We start from the raw sequence: 20,423 nt of genomic DNA, 5'->3' as shown, positions 1-20,423 counted from the left end.
CTGGGGACAGACCCTGCTTCTGTGACAACATGAGGATACAACTTCCACAGTGTCATGGCGTGGGGGAGGGGGGCAGTTTGAGCCCAAAAAGGGAATAATGGGTCTTTCTAAGTGCCACACATTTTCTGCCTTTCTCATTTTGTCTTAACGTAAACAAAGTACTATCTACACACATTGCAAACTAAACTAAGGAAGCCATACAGGTTCTGAGGACACATATCTAAAACACAAAAGAGAAACAAAAACCCCAAGGGATTTGTTCTAGCACTTTTCAGTATATCCACTTCCAAACAGTAATGGTTCCCCTCTCCCCTCTCTCCTCTCCCCTGGAGGTTCCACTGCCCAGCCCCTTAATGGAGCCAACTAGAGATTCAGGGAGGAAGAACCTCTCACAGCAGAAACTTGGACACCTCCTTTGGGCTTTCGGCATTTCTGGCCTACTGGGTCCACTTCTTCTTGTGGGAGAGACAACCCATTTCACAACCATGCCCCAAGCCACCATTCAACACCCAGCACAAGCCAGGCACTTACTAGATCCCAGACGTGTACACAGGCTGCATGGCTTGGTAGAGCTTCAGAAAAGGCCGGCACGCTGAAAGAGAGGCACATGCCAAGGAAAGACAGGATCATTTAACTCGTGCACAGATGTCCCACCGACAAAGTAACATGGCTGGACCTCCGGCCAGAGGACTACTTTAACCAGAGGGTCATGGGAGCTTAAAAGCAACCTGCAGCTCAGTAAGTTCACCTTACTCTTAATGACCGGGGGGACCAACAGCCAGGGATACTGTCAACTGATGTGGGAGCACCTACTTGGATGCAACCAGGGAACAGGAGACAGGTCCTGCCCCCAGACACAGGTCCTGTGAGTACCTGCATGGGATGGGGGCAGGGTCTATGCTATAAGCATCTACATGAAAGAGACAGGGTCCATGGGAATATGTCACAGAGGAAAAAGGAAGGACCCTGAGTTACAGGATGGTCTACCATGCCGACTTCTCTCCTTTTTAGAAACCTTGAGGAGAAGCACACAGCTGAACCACAGAGCTGCTGACTCAGAAAGTCCCTGGCCTAACAAAACAAAGAGTTCCTGTACCTGGGTCACAGGGCTACTTAGCATCCCTTCACAACTGCCTGCCCCTCCTGTGATGGACGGCTTGGTCCCACCTTACAAAGCTGGAGCTCTGCTCACAACACTGGAGCTGTGTACAGCCCTCAGGAAGCACAGGAACAGAATCTTGATGCCACAGGAGGAAACGGCTGCTAATTTAGGGCTCTAGTCTGGGATGGGAAGACTCACCTCCTCCAGTGTCAAAACTGGGGACACCATGCAGGATGATGAAGTGCAGGAACAAGGGTGAAGCGTTCATCTTCATCGCCCCAGACAGCAGCCCGCTGAGAAACTGCACATACCTGCAGGGGACAGTGGCTAAGACTCCACACAGCTGACTTCCAGCTGCTGAGGCTCGGGAGCAGGCAGTGGGGAATGGGAACTGTGTCGGGAGGCCTTGGGGACACCTTGTCCCACTGTCCACAGGCAGTAGTTACTATCCCATGTTTAGGGATGGAGGGTTCACTACCCACAGCTCTGGGAACTGCTGACACTGTCACTTATGTATAAGCATCTCTTCCACATGGACACCCACATCTAGAAGGTCTCCTCACCTGTTCCCCAGCCCTTCACTATCAAGGCCAGCACCTGAGACAGAATCCTATTGCACGGGTCCAGCAGCTCATTCTTCCCAGGGCTCCCACATAAGCCATGAGGAGCAGCTGCTCTCAAAGGCCCCTAAACTCTGCTCTCCCGACACACATCTCCTGAGCCCTCTTGTCTCAGCTGAGCACAGATCCACCCAAGGCCACCTATATACTTTGAAGATGGGATTTTGCAGTGTGAATTCCAAGCGCTGACCTCAGGCCTCCAAGCTGACTGTTCACACTCTTCTGCACACATGGCAGCCAAGAAAGAAGGTCCTACACTAAACGTGATCGAAGGGTACTCATAAGACACAACATGACAGCCATGCCCAGAGTGTGAGCTGCATCCTTGTCACACTCAGATGCTCCCCTGGCCTCCACCTTCCTTCCCTCTGCCCTGCAGACCTGTATCCTGCTGCTATGGGAGCCCAGAAGCAGCCAATACCCTAAGGCCACTGACAGCACTTCCACTATAACCAAACAATCTTCACCAGAACCCACAACCCCTCTCTTGGAATCTGTCTGTTTTCTTGCCTTTCTTCACTATAGCACTGCACTCGCTACAAGAGGGAAAAATCCAAACAAGGAAAGATCCCAAAACATGCCATCAAACTAATGGGCCGTGCACCAAGCAGGAAGCAGGAAGTGACTGTCACCAATACAGGGACACGGGGTCCTCATAGCTCCAAGCCCCTGGATGAACACAGTCATGGGCTCCACCTTACAATAAGAAAACAATTTGAATGCTCGCTGGAATGTAGACCCAGCCCCTTGTCAACAGCTGAGTTTGGAGATAAAATAAACCAAACAGAAAACAACTTATGGTCAGTCCTTTTGGAAAGCTTTAGTATAATTCACAAGAACTCCCTTCACTGTAGGGAAAATTCACAGTGACAGATGGGGGTGTCCGAGTCCCATTGTTCCAGTAGCAGACTGCTCTTCTTGTTAGGATGAGGGCAAAACCTCACAAGTCAGAGAAGCCTGAGGTCCCCACAAACTCCCAAGGTATCTGGCCTCCACACTGCTCCATGAGCTTACTCTGACTGTAAAGTTTCCTGAACTGCTGTGTGCAGGTACAGAAGGGAGAACCATCTTGTGACCCCATTACTTGTGCCCCGTACATGGCAGAGCTCATCAGTTGCCTTGGCTCTTTGGCCTTGAGCAAAGGGAATGGAGTTACACACAGGCTCAGGATGGAATACCTAAGACCCTGTTTAAGACAGTGCTTCCCTCTTCCCAGTACTGGGTAATCCCCAACACTAGGAACTATGTGTTCCTGGTTTCTCTTTCCTGTGAGGGGACTCGATGACAATCTAGACCTGGCCTGGCGTGGGTGGCTCTTCAGTGACCCCTCAGATGAGAGGGATCTTGACACACAGAGACTTGGAGGTATAAGGGCTCTGTGTTGGTTACAGTCACTTCCTGCTCTGATGCACACCCCAACCCAGGCACTAGGGTGGACAGGGTGCCTGCTCATATCACACACGATGAATGTTGTGTATGTAGCTTGAAACGTGAAGATTTGGGACTCCTACTCTCTGTGGGACAAACTGTTGAGAGAACTGACACTTCTCCCTGCCCAGAGGTCACCAGCTCCTATCAGTATTACAGATGGGTAGCTTCCATGATGTCAGCTGGCGGGCCGAGACTGCTGTCCAGGTGTCAGGCAACATAAAAAGTGGTTTGGGGTTCAGTTTGTTTGTTTGTTTTTCTATGCATGGTTACATGCCTGTGATCCCAGCACTGGGGTAATAGAGGCAAGATGATCATAAGTATAAGGCTGTCCTGAGTTACATAAGACCCTGCCTTAAAAAAAAAAAAAAAAAAACTAAATAAACCAAAAAAAGAAAAGGAGCTGCTTTTTTTCCATTGAGCAGCAACAGGTGACAGCAACAAAAATCTGCATCTGCATAAGCTTGCTCACGAGGAAGCTGAGACAGACAGACAGCCACCCATGTGCACGTGGTCACTCAGGAAGGGAGGGCAGACCTCCACCTCCACCCCAGGTCTCAGTCTTTCCTCACTGAAATTTGTTCTTAAGGAACATCATCTTCCCAGATGTCCACTAGGGGGTGCTCAGCTCACAGTGGACCCAGCCAATGGGCATCACCAGTAAGCCTCAGTGTCTGTCTACAAGTTCTACATCCACAGATTCAACCAACCTCAGCTCAAACATCCTGGAAGAAAAGAGCCTGCATCTTTACTGGAGACAAGCAGGTTATTTTCCTCTAATGACTCCCCATACAGTACAGCCAATATAGCGGAACAGCTGGGTACCCAGTGTTTACACTGTCTTCAGTGTTATATGGAACCTAGGTGGTTTACAGTTTAATATGTCAGAAAGACAAATACTACATCTTCTTTCATATGTGAATCTAGATTTTATGCATGTGTTACACACACACACACACACACACACACACACACACACACACACTGTTTGGGGGAAGGAAGGGGACCAGTGGGAGGAGGAGGAACAGAATAGCATAATGGGGGTATGGATATGAGCATAAGGCACAATATACACTTATCAAATGTTCTAACAGAATCCATTATTTTAGACACTAATAAAAAATCCTGAAAACACACAGAAGGATACACATCAGCTCTACACAAATACCAGGCCATTTTATGCAAAGACCTTGGGTATCTGCAGATTATAGATGGGGTCTAGATCCCGCCCAGGAGGTTCTGGGCAATTCCTTCTTTGTCTATGGTTGCTTAGAAGGTTGAGTTTCTCAGCCACAAATCCTAAGTTTCTCCCTCGACCTAAAGAGAGCTAATTATGATCTTGACTTTGGTATAATTTCTTGGCTTTGGTCCTAACATAACCTGCAGAACAGCAGCCCCTGTCCACAGGCATTCAGACACCAGTGAGATGCACAGCCCTATGAGAACAGTCACACACATTCTTCCGGTCTCCAATGTTTCCTGAGCTTTACTGAAACATGTATTCAGTTGCTGGAGCACTCAGTAATGACTTGGTTAGTGTCTTCTAGTAGAGGCACCAGGGAAGGCGGTAAGAAAAGAGACAGAAGTAGGCAGCCCTAATCTCCAGAGCAGAGCAGGAGCTTGGAATGCAACGCTGAACCTTGCTCTCACTATAAAATATAAGCCAAGAAGGACATGTGAAAGCTGTGAGCATTTTTAAATGAGATGTCTTCCCTGCTTCTACTCCACACTCCAACATCATTAGACGCTACTGATTCTCTAAGTAGACAATCCCGGCAGCCACGCCTGCCTGCTGGGTCCAGGCATCTGTGGGAGCTGCATCTTGTTTGCACCTCACCTTCGTCGCAAATCTTAGGAATTTGGCCACTTTGGAAACCGCTCAGTGGAAAAAATAATACTTCCTGGGTTCAAAACAGAAACGGGGGCTATTTTTGTTGTTGTTGTTGTTGTTTGTTTTTTTGTTTTTTCGAGACAGGGTTTCTCTGTGTAGTTTTGGTGCCTTTCCTGGATCTCGCTCTGTAGCCCAGGCTGACCTCGAACTCACAGAGATCCGCCTGGCTCTGCCTCCCAAGTGCTGGGATTAAAGGCGTGTGCCACCACCACCCGGTGAGACAGGGGCTGTTTAAGTAGAACCATCTGAATACTGGTGAAGTTTGCAAAAGCAGCTTCCCTGTGGGGCCTGTTGCTCAAAACAGGACATAGCCGGGCTCCAACCCAGGGTCCCACAAGGTATCCCCACATTCTTCCAAACCTAGAACTGTCTGAGCTGACCCAGACCACTAGAGTCACTATGTCTGCTGGCCCAGTCTGCGGTTACACGAGAGAAAGCAGATGTGAAGGATCAAAACGCACATACAAAGGTTTAAGGCTACAGCTAAATCCTGACTCCAAAATGGGAGCCATTCTGCAGCTGCTTTTGCAATTCTTGGACAAATTCTGGTGTTTAGCTTAAGAGAGAACTGCAGTGAAGCTACGTGAGTGCCTTAAAAGAGATCATCCTGCTCCCTGACAGCTGCATGTCAATAGTTCCAGGGGCTACTACATGTTGCAGCTAGGACAGGCTGGCAGGAAACATCCAAGAGAGATTCTCTCTGGCGTCAAGGAGTTGATACTGTAGAGTAGAAGTCAGCCTCTGATGATCCGAAACCCCCATTTGTGTCAATAAAGTTTTATTAGAACATAATCACAGTTACTCATTTCCATACGAGATATGGCTGGTTTGTGTTGGAACACTGGTGAGTGCAAAACCACACAACTAGAAACATCTACTTAACAACTTCTCCATCAAGTTTACTGATCCCTGTTCTAGCAGACAGAAGCGAGGTCAACATGATCATGGAAATCAAAGCTCACGCTTTGAAGGAGATGATGGTCCTCAGAGCTGAAATGAGAGGTGGCCCCAAGTCTTCCTCTCTGGAGGTGCACCATAGTAGCCCACAGGCTTCAACAGACACACGGTTTTCACTAGACATACAGGATGACTCACATCCTTGCCCTGGGAAGCAGCAACCCCTCCCTCACGTTCTCAGGCAGGACCCAAAGGCAATGCAGAAAAGAGGTCAGAGGACCTCTGGCCCCCAGACAGATACATACCTCTTCTGGGAGGGCTCCATTAAAGCTGAGACCTTGTCATCATAAAACTTCTTCATTGCAAACCTGTCCAGGGCCTGGTCAGCACTGGGGAAGCAGAGGTGGGGGTGGGGAGAATGATTAAGTATGTTAGGTCAGTGGTATCGAAGCCCCTCAAGGACAAATGGCCAGAATGCACATCCCATGTCTATCAGTGACACCTGCCCACACACAGCCCAGCCCAAGATTTTTGTGCAGGAGTGCACTCAGCTCAAAGCAGGAGCCACACCAAACTCCTGTCAGAACTTCCTTATCTAAGGGTGTGATACTCAGATGTTCCACTGGATCACAGGAGAGGAACTGGCTGAAGGCCGCAGCCTCGGGACCCTGGGGACGCAAGGAACAAGCTTAGCCTGTGCACGTAGTGTCGTGGCTACACTGTGACGTCTTAGAAGAATAATACATGAGACTTGGTAAGGAGCTTCACAGAAAGCCTTGGAGGCTGAGGACAGGGCAAGGTTGATGGCTAGGAAGGTGTGTGGAGGCGTCAGCTTTGTTGGGTCGTTCTAAAGTAACTCCACAGAAAGTGAATCTACTTTGCAACAGCCTAACGGACCTTCAACCCCACCCTCAATGTTCACACTAGGATTCACAGAACCTTCTGGAAACTTCACTGTGGGGGTTCTAGGGTTACTGACCCAACTTAAGCCATGAAATAAGACTTATTTAAATCAAAGGCATCCTTAAAAATCAGATAGGCAGCCAGGCATGGTGGCACATGCCTTTAGTCCTAGCACTCAGAAGGCAGAGGCAGGCAGATGTCTATGAGTTCAAGCCCAGCCTGGTCCACATAGTAAGTTCCAGGTCAGCCAGGGCTGCGTAGTTAAGACCTTGTCTCAAAAAACAAAACAAAATCAGACAGGCATATGAGTTTTCCACGGAAAATGTGTATGTACCCTCCAGAAAATGACATATTAAGGAATACTGAACATGACATTCTCAAAACACACGCAGAGATAAGGAGGACGAAGGAAAATACTCTAAATCAAGTTCAGTGTGAGTGAACGCTTAACTCACTGCGTGTATTTGTTTCAACACAACACAGAGCTTGGCCAGTGAGGTTGTCACAGATGGAAGGGTCCATCTGAGCCCAGAACACATCAAATAGCAAATGGATGTATCTTTCAAGCTGAAAGACATAGTTTCAAATCCCGTCTTTTGACTTTTAAGCATTCTCTTTTCTGGAATCCATTCATTCGATTAAACTTCGAGAAAACACCCTAGCTAGTGTTGGTATTTAGAAGTCCCAGAATGCTTAGCTTTAACTTCCTTCATCTTCTGAACTCTTCAGGGTGCTGGGAACAAGAAGGCTCTCTCTGTGTGACTTGCAGTCTCTGTTTTGTGTTCCTTGTGGCTTATAAAAAACTTAAATCAGATGTGTCCCCAGTGGCGTCTAGCATAGACCCTAAGGGGTGAGGGGGATCAGGCACACGTGTAAGAACAGCAGCTCTGGGAACAACCTGGGTTCTAAAGAAAAGGCAAAGCAACCTGGGTAGGAAAACACAGTAAATGCTTAAATATGTAATAACCATATCCCAGGACGGCAGAGCCTCCCCGCCGCTGGAGCTGTTATCAGGGCAGATGCTCAGGAGGTAGGATTAACTTAGAAGAGCAAGAGATAAAAAGCGCAGTGACGGCCACCCACTTAACTGGAAAACACTTAATACTCACGCGTGACCCCTGCTGACCGGCAGCATCAGTGGCTGCTTGGACCCCAGTGTGATGCTATGCGAAGCACTCTACAGGTAGAGGCATGCAATGCAGAATGGCCACAGCACGAGGAGATTCAACTACAGTTCCCGTGGTTCAGATAAGGACAGGATGCCGAGGCCCAGAGGGACTCATGCATGCTTCCTGACATTTGCGTGTGATGTCCCTCGACACGGGGAGAAGAGAGTTGTACAGCTCTGGGGGTTTGCTAAGGGGAAGCAAGGCTGGTTCCCCAGATGCAGTGGTCTCTACAGTTGGGGAAACTTCTCTAAATAGTACTCACTCGGGTGGTCTGTATTAAGAAACAACTGGGCAAAGTGTGGTCTCTGACCAAATTCCTTTCACATAACTGAGGGGCCAATGCGACCGGGAATCTGGATGTGTCTGGCACACACATGATGCTTATTCAAACCCACAGGGTTCTGCTTTTCACCCTGGGGTAGGGTTTCCTCCTTGGCAAGCGCCAGCCTCTCAACGTGTTTCCAGAGAAAACATTCCTAAAGTCCAATTTCACTCCTTCACACTGCAGAGGAGAAGGTTCAGAAGCGGGATGATGAGAAGGCATCTATTTCCTCAGGATGGAATGGCCTGGGCATACAACGCAGCTATTGAGACAGCCAGGAGTGTGCAAATAAATGCACAAGCCACCAGGAATGGTATTTTCTTTCCGTGTGCAGTGCTGGGGAGGAATCTGAGGTCTCGCACCCACTAGGCAAGTGAATTAAGTTAAGCCACACTCCTACCCAACAATGAACTTTTCTAAACTGAAGTTTTAGACTTAGTGGAGACCTGTGCCTCAGAAGACAGGAAACATCCTGACTGTCCAGTGCCTCAATAGCTGCGCTAAGACCAACGTCCTATTATCTTAGAGGAAAACATACAGTGGACTTCCCAGAACATGTTTTTAAAAATTATAGTTGTCAATATCACGATGTACAGGTTGTGAAGTGATCCATGGTGACATCAGCCTGTCATTTTTCATTAGAGAATGACTGGACTCAATTAGTTTTAACACATTCCTAGTGCCCCAGTGGCATCCATCACACAGAACAAGCCAAATAGGAACATGTCTTTTCCAGCCTTGCCGGAACCTGAGTTCAGGCACAGAACACTCTGGGACTAAGGGACAGAGGTAAGATGAGGCTGGTTCCCAAGAAGACCACCGCCCACATATGCAAACCCAACTTCCAACACCCCGTGGAAAAGAGCCCCCGTCTCCATCCTACCTGGCTGAGACATTGGTGAAGTGCATGTAGGATGATATGACCAGTCCGATGCGTCCTTTACCACCCTGCAGGAAACCACAGAGGAATCAATGCTCTTTCTATAGAATCCCACACAGAGACATCATGAGACAGGAGCGGGTTCAATCACGAGCAGAATGATGGAACAAGCCTCCCCAATACTAGAGAGCCTGGCACCGAACACAGCAGGGCCTCCTTAGCGGGGGAATCCTCACACAGGGCCCATCACAAGAGCAGGTGCTCGCTGGGTGTCTGTAGACATCCCCAGAGGGCATATCCACATGGCGGCAGCCAGTCATTCACCACCTCCCAATTAGGTTAGATGAACCGGTGCCAGGAACTGCAGCAATTAGCATGACTTAATTACCCAGGTGAAACAGGAATGAACGCCTGCCCAGGGGCTGACAGTGACAGGGCTGTGTGTGTGCATAGCTCTAAGGGGCTTCTGAATACGGTGAGCTGGTAGTATCCCACACCGGTGCCCAACATCATAATTTACACAATAGGGGGGAGCCCTTATACACAGGGAATCCACATCCCAGGCAGGTGCTATGGAAATCTTACTCGTCATAACCACATTCACAGGCAACGTCACCAACAGCAGAGGAAGAAGCTCCATAGCAAAGCAGCCCCACTCAGAGCCACAGACTGAACTGAAGCTTCAGGACACACTATTATGACAGGGGTCTGCAAATGGCAACCCAAAAAACCAGTTCTGTTTTGTCCACCAACTCTCTTCCTACTATCTATGAGCTAAATTTTATTATCACATATTTTTAAGCGTTGCAGAGGTAAGAAAAGAAAAATCAAAACTGTTTGTGAGACATGTGAAAAATCACATGAAACTTGAATGCCCTCATCATCTGCCTGGAACCTGGCTATTCTGCGTCAGCAGCCCCCACCCACCCTACAGGAGCAGGCTTGAAGAACTAGGCAGGACCACATGGCATGCAGAGCCTAAAACGCTACCTACCTCTTGAGAAACGTTTGCCAAACCCTGATCTCAAGTCACATAAAACCCAAAGGGCAGGTCATTAATTTGTAGCTCCCCAACTCTATTCTTTTCTTCTTCTTCTTCTTCTTTTTTTTTTTTTTAAGATCAGACCTTGTGCACACAAGGAGGCACTTTACAGCTGAGCTACATCCCCAGCCCCCAGCTCTATTCTTAAAAAACAAGTAAATGAACAAACTCAAAGTTTTCATAAATCAACTATCATGCGAAGCTGGGCATGCTGGGAGATACCAATGCAGATACTTGGCAAGTTCTTGGCAGTGAGATCCTGGTTCTTGGCATTGTTAACTGTAAAGCTACTAATGCTACGAATGGATTTCTTGCATTAAATGGCATTTGTTTTAACAACAGAAATCACTTAGAAGGAAACACGAGCTCAGTCAAAAGCAGACGCACACATGACGGCCTTTACTGCGGGTACTATCCATCATTTTGTGGCACTAGCCATGGGTGTAAAGGAGAGGTGAGGTGGGGGGTGGGAGGAAGCAATAGTGGGGACCTTGACAGCTCATTTCATTAGCAGACAGATCATCTAGACAAGAAATAACTAAGGAATTCAGACCCAAACTACCTTTCGGACTACATGAACCTATTACACACATGGACAGAACATCCCACCAGCAGCAGCAGAACGTGCTTCAAGGTCACAAGGAACAGCCTCAAGGATAGTTCATGCATGAAGCTACACAGCAAGTCCCAAGAGAGTCAGGCCTGAAATCTTATCAAATATCCTTTCTGACCACCGTGGTATGAAAGTATAAATCAGAATGGCGGGGAGGGAGGAGTAGGTGGACTTACAAAATTCTCAAATATGTAGAAGTTAAACAACATGTTACTGAACAGCAACTCAGTCAAACAAGGAGTTAAAAGGAATGTTTAAAAATATATGGAGACATGGGCTAGAGACATGGCTCAGTGATTGAGCACTGGCTGCTCTTCCAGAAGACCAGGGTTCAATTCCCAGCAGCTACATGTTGGTTTATAATCATCTATAAAATCAGTTCCAGGGGATCAGATACCCTTCTCTGGTCTCCCCTGGCACCAGGCACACATGTGGTGCACAGATATACATTTGGGCAAAATATCCATAACACATAAAATAAATAAACATATTGAGACAAATAAAATGGGAAAGATATACTAAAATTTATTGGATATAACAAAAGCAGCATTAAGAGGGGAATTTATAGCAATAACTGTCCACATCTAAAAAGAGAGGAAAGATCTCATATTGAAGAACCTCAATTTAGACTTCAAATAACTAGAAAAAGGCCAAACTAGACCCAAAGTTAATATAAGAAAAAAAGAAAGAAAGAAAGAAAGAAAGAAAGAAAGAAAGAAAGAAAGAAAGAAAGAAAGAAAGGGAAAGAAAAGAAAGAAGGAAAAGAAAGAAAGTAGAGCAGAATAAAACAGAGATTCAGAAAACAGGAAAGATCAACAAACTGACCGCTTTGTTTTAAAGGTAAAATAAAATCAGCCAACCTTTGGCTAAGATTAAAAGGAGAGAGACTCAAAAACTGAGGACAGAAAGGAAACAGCAGAGTCAACAGCACAACGGCCATCCAGGTGAAACGGGTTAAGTCCCCCAAAGCACACAACCTGTCGGAACAGAACATCTGAGCACGGTAAGGGGAGCCAGTGAGTACCAACTCTCCCATCAGAAAGCCCAGCAGCACACGGATTCGGGGAGACTGCACCAAACATGTAAAGAAAGGAAAAGGCTAAAACTCTCCCCAAAAACTGAAGACGAGGGACGCAGCCAAAACTCATTGTAGAAGGCCAGCCAAGCACCCCGATGTGATACCTGGATGTGTATCTAGGCTTCGTGGGCACTGTGTAGGTGTGAGTTCTCCATCGTGCAGTGAGTGTGAGCAGCTGAGGGAGGGAAGTAAGTGTGTCTTCATTCCTGTCAGACTCCAAGTGTAAACACTGTAAGAATTTTCGCCTTCAGACCAGCTCTGAGCTCACAGGCTGTAGGAAAATACGTGGTAGGTGGGATGCACTCATGACCATAGTATAGGCAGCAGCCTTTTGGATTTCCAGCTCTGTTTCAATCTTAACAAAAATCCTAGACTCACCCCAACCAACATCTCCTGGGAATCTTCCTCAGTACAGACTTTCAAAGAAGGGGTAAAATGTGGAAGAACACTCCCTCCCTCCCGCCAGAAGCACAGCCTCTTTCAAGTTGGCGGCTTGCGCATATGTTGAACACAGAACACAGCCCTTGTAGCAAACAGGAGAATGGCTTCCCCAGCTCAGCTCTACTCTGCCCCTGCCCTAGCTGAGACATGTCTGTCTATTAGTCACTCCGGGCATGTGTGAAAGGAAACACTCATTGTGCGAAGCCAGCAGATTTCAGCCCTGCAGCCACAACGATGGTGAACTCTGGATGGCATCAGCAACCACAATTTCAAATTAAAAGCTTATCTCTTGTGGCACATTCTCTGGGTATTTCAAAAGTGGTTTAAAGCAATGAGTGCCCTATAGTGGGTAATGAAAAGGAATCATCACAAGTCCATAAACTGGACACCCACCCAAAGAGAGGCCAGACTCGCTTAAGGAAGGGGAGGTGAAATAGCTAGATGGCGTTTTCATCTTTGGTGGCCCATATGTTTCCAGTCATATTACAATCCATTTCAATTTCATTAATATTCAGAGTGAACAAGTAGAATTGAATTGCTAGAAGGGGGTTTTAAAAAGTCTAATTATACTAGAAACCTCAAGACCTATGAATTAATTCTAAAGCCAAACTGTGGGCTTGGAGATTCTTTTTATTTATTTTATTTTATTTCATTTTACGATGAAAAGGAAATCTAAAATGCATACCTACATGGAGCATGTCACACCAGCTGACCATCACCTTGGAACCACAGTGGTTTCCAAGAAAATCAGCTGGTGCCTGTGACCAGCACCGATCTTAACCCATGTGGCTCCTTAAATGCTAGAAGTCCAGCTGGACCTCCAGAGTATGTGGGAGCACAAACACTCACCCTGCAGTGGATGACGACCACATGCTGGGGGTCACTGTTCAGCCAGGACTCCTGGGCTTTACATATGGTACACATCCTGTCAAGAGGTGGTGCATGCAGCTCAGGCCAGCCCACATCCATGATCTGCAAGAGAGAGAGAAGAGAGCTGCCTCAGTTTCCACTTCCTAGACCTTTCTGTGGTAATCTCATAGTGATATAATCTACTTGGGGGTCAGGAGGGATGTTGTGTAGGCCTCTTCTGAAAGCTGATGAGCATCTGGCCAGGTTCCTTTACAGGAAAGAAAATAATGGCCACCACATCGCCCACAGGCCACACGTCACCTAGGCACTGGTCTGCTCCTTTGTAGCTGGGTGACAGTTCTACAGATAGCTTTCAGAGGCGTTAATGGTTCGGAGTTGACTGTAGAGGGATCCACGGACCTCCAAGATCTAAAACAGCAGCCTGTGGCCCACACTTCTGTCAAATATTGTCCTCTCAAGCTAAAAAGGAGTCTGACAAATATAGTGAACCCCATGTTTCCCATGCCATGCAGACCACACTTCAGGGACACAGAGTCCTCTGTGAAACCAATGTTTCCTGTGTCATGCAGACCACACTTCAGGAACATAGAGTCCTCCAGAAATGAGGAGGTGCCTTCAAGTTTTGCTTCTATTTTGGCACATGAACATAGAAAATCACTGAGAAGGGCCAAAGCCCCAAGCAAGCAGCCCTGCCTCTGGCCACGCACATGGGAGGGCCATATGGAGATGTTGCTTCTCTTTCTATTTTTTAGGGGATGGGATGAGTAGAGCCCTCTCATGGATGAAAGTAATAGAAAGGAGTTCAATAGGTTGGACCACAGCAAAGGCAGCCAGCATGGTAGTTCCATGAAGCTCTGGACCCCTTTCCTGTGCACCCAGCATAACTGAGACACATAAAAATTCCATACTGTACTCTTTATTACTAGGTCTGGGGTCAGAATTAGTTTAGAGTTTTTTCAGATTCTGAGTATTTGATAGACTTTACCAGCTGGGCATCCATATTCTGGAAAATCAAAATGGTAAATACAACAAAACCTGAACTTTTTGAGCATGACAGTGCTCCCAAAAGTTTTGAATTTTAGAGTATTTTTATTCCAGGTTATGGGATGTTCAGCCTATATTGTTCTATTCTAATAGTTGCAAAGCATTTCAACATACAGAATATATATGCAAACATAGTCCCACAGTCCTGATTTTATCCCTAAGTTTTGCTACTAAGAATAATCATGGATAAAGGGGATATTTGTGACTATTAAGAGGTCTCAGGGGCTGGAGAGATAGCTCAGTGGTTAAGAGCACTGGCTGTTCTTCCAGAGGTCCTGAGTTCAATTCCCAGCACCCACATGGTGGCTCATAATCATCCATAATGAAATCTAGTGCCCTCTTCTGGCCTGCAGGCATATATGCAGACAGAACACTGTATACATAATAAATAAATAAATCTTTTTTTAAAAAAAAGAGAGAGAGAGGTCTCAGAAGAGACATCTTCATGTCAATGGAAAGGCTCTCGCACCTTGGTTGTGATGGCTACACGAATCTACACACATGCTAAAGTGGCAGAGAACGACACACAGGCACGTGCATATGCAAACTACTGAGTTGTGAATGAAGGCTGTGGGCTCCAGGGAGGCAGCGCTTCTGATACATACAGATGTTTTATAAATAAGTATCCCTTCTCCAAATCACATTGGGCCAGACAGGTTTGGGTTTTTGTCTGTTTCAAATTCTGGGATATCTGCACATATATGTATCTTAAGAGACAGGACACATACATGAACACAAAATAAACCCATTTGTTTCATATACTATATGTATAGCACCTTGAGACAACTTTATGTAATATTTTCAATAAACTATATGTAGTTTCCAGGGTATGGAATTTTCCTTCCATGGTGTTATGTTGACATGCAACCAAGTTTTGCCTTTAAAAAATAGAGTTATTTTATTTTTTGTGTGTGTCGGGGGGGGGGGGGGGTATGTACACATAAGTGCAGTGCCTGCATTGGGCAGAGGCATCTGATCACCCTGGAGCTGGAGTTGCAGTAGCAGTGAGCTGCAGTGGGTGCTAAGGATCAAATTCAGATCCCCTGCAAGAGCCCTGAGTGCTCTTAACCACTGAGCCATTGCTCCAGGCCAAGTTTTAGCTATTGAGTAGCTAGGACTTAAGATTTTCAGATGAGGGATGCTGGACCTGTATAAGTATTACAAGTTGCTGCCACTGATGGAGCCAAAGTGAAAGGTTTACAGAACCTCACTTCCTATGGATCTATTACTTTTAATTTTCAAAGTAACCAAAGGATATAAACAGTAGTTAATATTCCTTGATACCAAGCTATATTCCACCAAGCCGGTGAGAACTACGTTTGCACAAACAAGACATGCATCACTTACATTATTACTAAGTCAAACTACAAAGAAATAAATTCCATACCTTTGGATTAAGCTTTGTAAGGTCATATCTCCTCTCTGAAAGGTTTAATACCTACAAAGGGAAACAAATAATTGTAGACAAAGCATGGTTCCCCGAGAGAAAGGAAAACACACAACTGCACACACACATTTAAACAGCTGCCTCTGAGGGTCAAGGACCAAAAAGAGATGGAAATGCACAGATGTGTGTGTGTGTGTGGTCACAGGACAGAAACAAAGCGAGATTCGGACGGCACTCGAACGTCTGTAAATCCAACATTTTCCTTTGGTTAACCAAAATGAGCATTTTTGTTAGCTAAAATGGGCAAGGTAAACTTTTCCTTCTTGTTTGTTTTGCTTTTTTTTTTTTTTTTTTTAATCGTCAAACATTCTAAAATACAAGGTCTGTGCACACAGATCTGTAGTAGCTCTTCCTGGTCCTGCCCAGCACAAGGGGCACTCTTGGGGCAGGCAGTAGTGGTTTCTCAGTAGAGGAGTCAGGTATGGGAAAGCCTGAGCTGGAAGCTTGCCACTAACAAACCACAGCTGTCTGGAATCAAGGCCAACACAAGACCACCTGTGCCCTCACAGGACACATGGCTCCTCCTTCACTCGGCCCCAGTTACCTCCCAGGCCCACTCAGTGTCAGCCCCACTCATGTCCTGCTTGAATCATCAGCACTCAGCTACTCTTCCTTAGAGGGCACAGGACACCAGGGCCTGGCCAGCTACATCACTGTGACTGCCTTCCCTAAAAGGTTTCTGGGTTTGGAATGCCCTCAGCCGTCTCCTTGGGAAGTATGGAAAGAAAGAGATTGGTCTGGGCACAGCTTCCCACTGGAGGAGTCCTGGTCCCGAAGAGGTTACACTGTGAAGGCAGAGGAAGCTTTGGACGGGTCTCATGAAAGGTGTAGCCATCTTGGGGGCTAGAATGCTACTCCCCTGCCCACAACCAGGCGGGACTTCAGGGAGTCCAAGTGCTGGAAGAGGTCACAGGCAGTTCATGAAGAGACTATCCTGGAAGCAACAGCTAGTCCCCATTGAGCCTAGCCCTGAGTCTAGCCGTGGGAGAAGGCTGCTAAGAGTGACAATAGCCTCCTTGTTGGCTTTGTAAGATTAGCTCTCCTGAGATAAGGCGGCAGCATGAGAGAAGGTGCTAGAAGCTGTCGATGTAATCTAAGCAGTGATTACAGCAGCAGAAAGAGGCTCTGTGGGGCTGGTAGCCCTGGAAGAGAACAGGGCCAATCAGAGAGAGGCGTGTGCAAAGCCATTCTCTATTTCTCCTCAAATACGGTCCCCCTCATAGCACACATGTTGTGAAATCAGGGCTGCCTATGCTTGCCCCCATGACTGCTCTTGTTTCTTGGGCACCCACCCTCTTGCCTGTCCAATGTACTGGACAGCAGGAGGGGATAGGGCTGCTTCCTGACACCAGGGACACCACCTGGCATTAGCCAGGGGTAGCTGACTGGGAATGCCTACAATCCTAGGAGCCAGAAGCCATGATCCGTGCTGGACAGGGGCAGCAGCCACCCCTACAGTCAACTGTCACAGCCCATGGGACAACCAATGAGAGCAAAGCTTACAGTGGAAGGACAGAGCACATGGCCAACTCCCACTTCCTAGACTCTTGAGTTGGGTTCCAGACCCCAAGACCATCCCCCTTTGTTAGCAAGGCACATACACACACCTGGCCCTCACATGCTCCCTCCTCAGGACCCCTGCCTCGAGCCCCTCTGCCACGCTGTGGCTGTCCTGCCCACTCACCAGGTAGTTGTCCCCATGCTTCGACTTGAGCATGCGTGTGACTTCCTGCAGGCTGTGCAAGTAGGACTCCTCTGAGCAACCGGCAGGGAAGGACACTGCGATGATCCGCTCCGTGACATAGGTAAGGTCCAGTTCATGGCTGTCCTCCATGGCTGGACTCAGGACCAGGGGCCTGCAAGAGAGGAGGAGGCAGTCAGTAAAAGGACAACAGGAAAAGGGATGAACGCTCCCCCTGGGGTTTTCAGGAGAGAGATGAGAGCAGCAGCTTCCCAAGAGCCTCATTACAGTCCATCTACACTGTTCCCCACGCACTAGGGTACACAGATCTATGGCAGGTCAAGACTGAGCAGATGCAAGGCCCTAACTACTGGGAATATGCAGAGGAGAAGCTTGGAGAAGAGTGCAAGCATTCCATACCATAATTTGTTTTTTACAGTTGACTTGTTTAAGCATTTTCAAAGATGTTTTTCTTTTCCATCTTATTCATCAAACATGGTCATAAAAGAATTTCAATTATTTTTTAAATGAACCAAATTAAACACTAAGAACATTAACAGTAATAATAATAATAATGATAGTAATGTGATCTCTTACGGCGATCTCAGACCATAAAGAGGTGCTTCCCAAAAGTTCTGCAACTGACTGGGCTGAAGGCCACCTCTCCTGGCCCCTGATAGCAAGTGGCTGTTCCCTGAGGCATGCCTACCCATTCCTCACTACTGACGTCATACAACCAGATGTCAATATCACTGTCTACCAAAAGACAAGATGTTTCCACAATATAAAATCAGAAATGGTTATAAATGAGATGTTTTATCTTTGATGATTCATTCTTAAAAACAGTAGTTGGGGGGGGGGGGGCTGGGGTGCTCCGTGGTAGAGCACTTGCCTAGCATGAACCAGTCTGTGGGTCTAATCTCTCGCATGCCTCCAAACAACATGATTATTACAGAATAAGTAATAGAATGTCCTAGTCTCCTCTCTGGTGACCACCCCCAACCTGTGGCCAGGGGCTTAGGAATGAGCTTCTTTCCCAGAGGAACACTCACCTTGAAGGCTTGTCACAGCGGAGAGCAGCAGGTGGGGTGGAACTTTCAGGAGCCTGCAAATATCAAAACACAAATCCTTTTGAGATTACATACCAGCCCAAATGGCACTTAGACCAACTACCCAGCCTTGCCGCCACCACCATCACCAGGAGGAAAAAAGACAGCTGTCCCACAGCTTAATCATCAATGGTAAGTAAACACTGTCACTCCCACCTCCCTTATCACTCGGAAAGGTGTGTAGCGTATCAGAGGATTTGGGGTTGCCCAATGTCACAATTCCATGGAAGGCCATCAGGCAGGGGATGGTGAGACCACCCCCTCTCCAGGACTGGGCAGCCACAAACTCAGCACATACAGAAGACTTTGATGTGGTATAGAAGAACCTCACCCCCATCAATCTCTGCCATGGCTGCTCATCATAAATGTGTGCAGCAACTCTCAGTGGTGATAAATCTAAACATACACCAAACGGAGAAAAAATCCTCAGGTTCTAATCCCAGTTCACAGTGGGCATATAAGGGTTACACACCTAGGTCACATACATGCCTAGGCATCCCCCTCCATGGCACTCCATGGCATTGCGAAGTACTCTCCCTGCCCCATTATTTGGTGATATGGGGTGACATTGTACCAAGAGGCAGAGAGCCAGTTTGGGGCACAGCCTTGTGAACTTCCACCCCACAAACAGTCAGAAGCATGATACATCCTTAATTCTAATTTATATCTGGATTCCCCCCCCACACACACACACACACACTCAGTGTGATTGTAGGAATAGAAAATAAATGGTACAAACAGGTCAAGAAAGCTCTTTTCCCAAAATCATCCCAACTCAAAGCCTTCAGGAAACCAGAAACCCAAAATAGGAAACCCTTGCCTCTGGGACAGAGGCTAGAATCCACACCCTATGTTGGACATCAAGGTATCCAGAACATTCAAGTGGCTGTACTCCATAGCACCTTCTCCCTAGGATAGTGGAGGCTGCTCCTCTCTTCAGTAGATGACAGGGCCAGGCCCCCATCCCACCCCCAAGCCCTTAGGGGTCATTGGCATGTTCCATATCATAGCTTGGAACTCTGTCTAGCCCCAAGTAACCACAGTCTTTACTGTACACATCCAGCCCGGGGAGTCCTTCAGCCTCCAGAACCTGCCCTCTTGTCCTCCCAATCCACTCTTGTACCCTTGAATCTGTGAAAGACTCCAGGGAGGTCCTGATGTCTCTCAGAAGGCGGGAATTGAACTCGGGACTCAGACTAGATGATCTCAGAACAGAATTTGTATTTATTAGAATACAAGAAACAAACTTCTAAGAAGATTTTGTACAAGTGCTGCTGATATGTCAACTGGGTCCTGATCTGAGAACACTGTGAGTGGATATGACAAGTATTTAGGACCCATCAGTCCTCAAGAGGGATCCTAAAACAACTGACCCAGAGTGTGTGGCACAGGACATGTAGACAGTGTTTACGTAACTACAAAGGGCAAACGGCAAAGAGTTGTGACTAGGAAACTGCACAGTTCTGCAGGTGCCGTGGATGCTCTACAGTAGAAACACATCCTAGGTAGATGATGGCCAATGGGTCCTGTCCAAGCTCCGGACCTCGCCTCATTAACAATGGAGCGGGTCCCCGAGAAACCCACCGGAAGTGGAAAACACCATAAAACAAAACTGAGTTTAAGGGTTGGAAAGATAGCTCAGCAGTTTAGAGAGCTTCCTATCCTTCCGAGGACCTATAGTTCCCAGCACCTGCACTGGGCAGCTCACAACTCTACCTCCAGCTCCAGTGACTCCACAGCCCTCTTCTGGCCTCTGTGGCACCTGCACAGGCATGGCCTACAGACACAGACACACACACAGACACACACACACACGCACGCACGCACGCACGCATAATTAATAACTTTTTTAAATGAGCTTGACACATCTAACCTGGAGAATAATC

General features: G+C 47.1%; 1 protein-coding gene across 1 annotated transcript in view; it reads right to left on the bottom strand.

Moving 5' to 3' along the window:
- The window catches only part of Tns3 (tensin 3), a 146,335-nt gene that overhangs the window by 93,723 nt on the left and 32,189 nt on the right, over window positions 1-20,423 (bottom strand). The window contains exons 2-9 of the mRNA XM_059275458.1: window positions 18,481-18,533; window positions 17,432-17,603; window positions 15,688-15,738; window positions 13,236-13,358; window positions 9,216-9,280; window positions 6,244-6,327; window positions 1,301-1,413; window positions 532-592 (exon numbers count right to left, since the gene is read on the bottom strand). Of these exons, the coding sequence (XP_059131441.1) occupies window positions 532-592; window positions 1,301-1,413; window positions 6,244-6,327; window positions 9,216-9,280; window positions 13,236-13,358; window positions 15,688-15,738; window positions 17,432-17,603; window positions 18,481-18,533 (722 nt within the window). The remainder of the gene's footprint in view (window positions 1-531; window positions 593-1,300; window positions 1,414-6,243; window positions 6,328-9,215; window positions 9,281-13,235; window positions 13,359-15,687; window positions 15,739-17,431; window positions 17,604-18,480; window positions 18,534-20,423) is intronic.

Source organism: Peromyscus eremicus, chromosome 10 (genome assembly GCF_949786415.1).
Source record: "Peromyscus eremicus chromosome 10, PerEre_H2_v1, whole genome shotgun sequence".
Lineage (NCBI taxonomy): Eukaryota > Metazoa > Chordata > Mammalia > Rodentia > Cricetidae > Peromyscus > Peromyscus eremicus.
The sequence above is the reverse complement of the archived record's forward strand: the minus strand, read 5'-3'. Positions and strand labels throughout refer to the sequence as shown.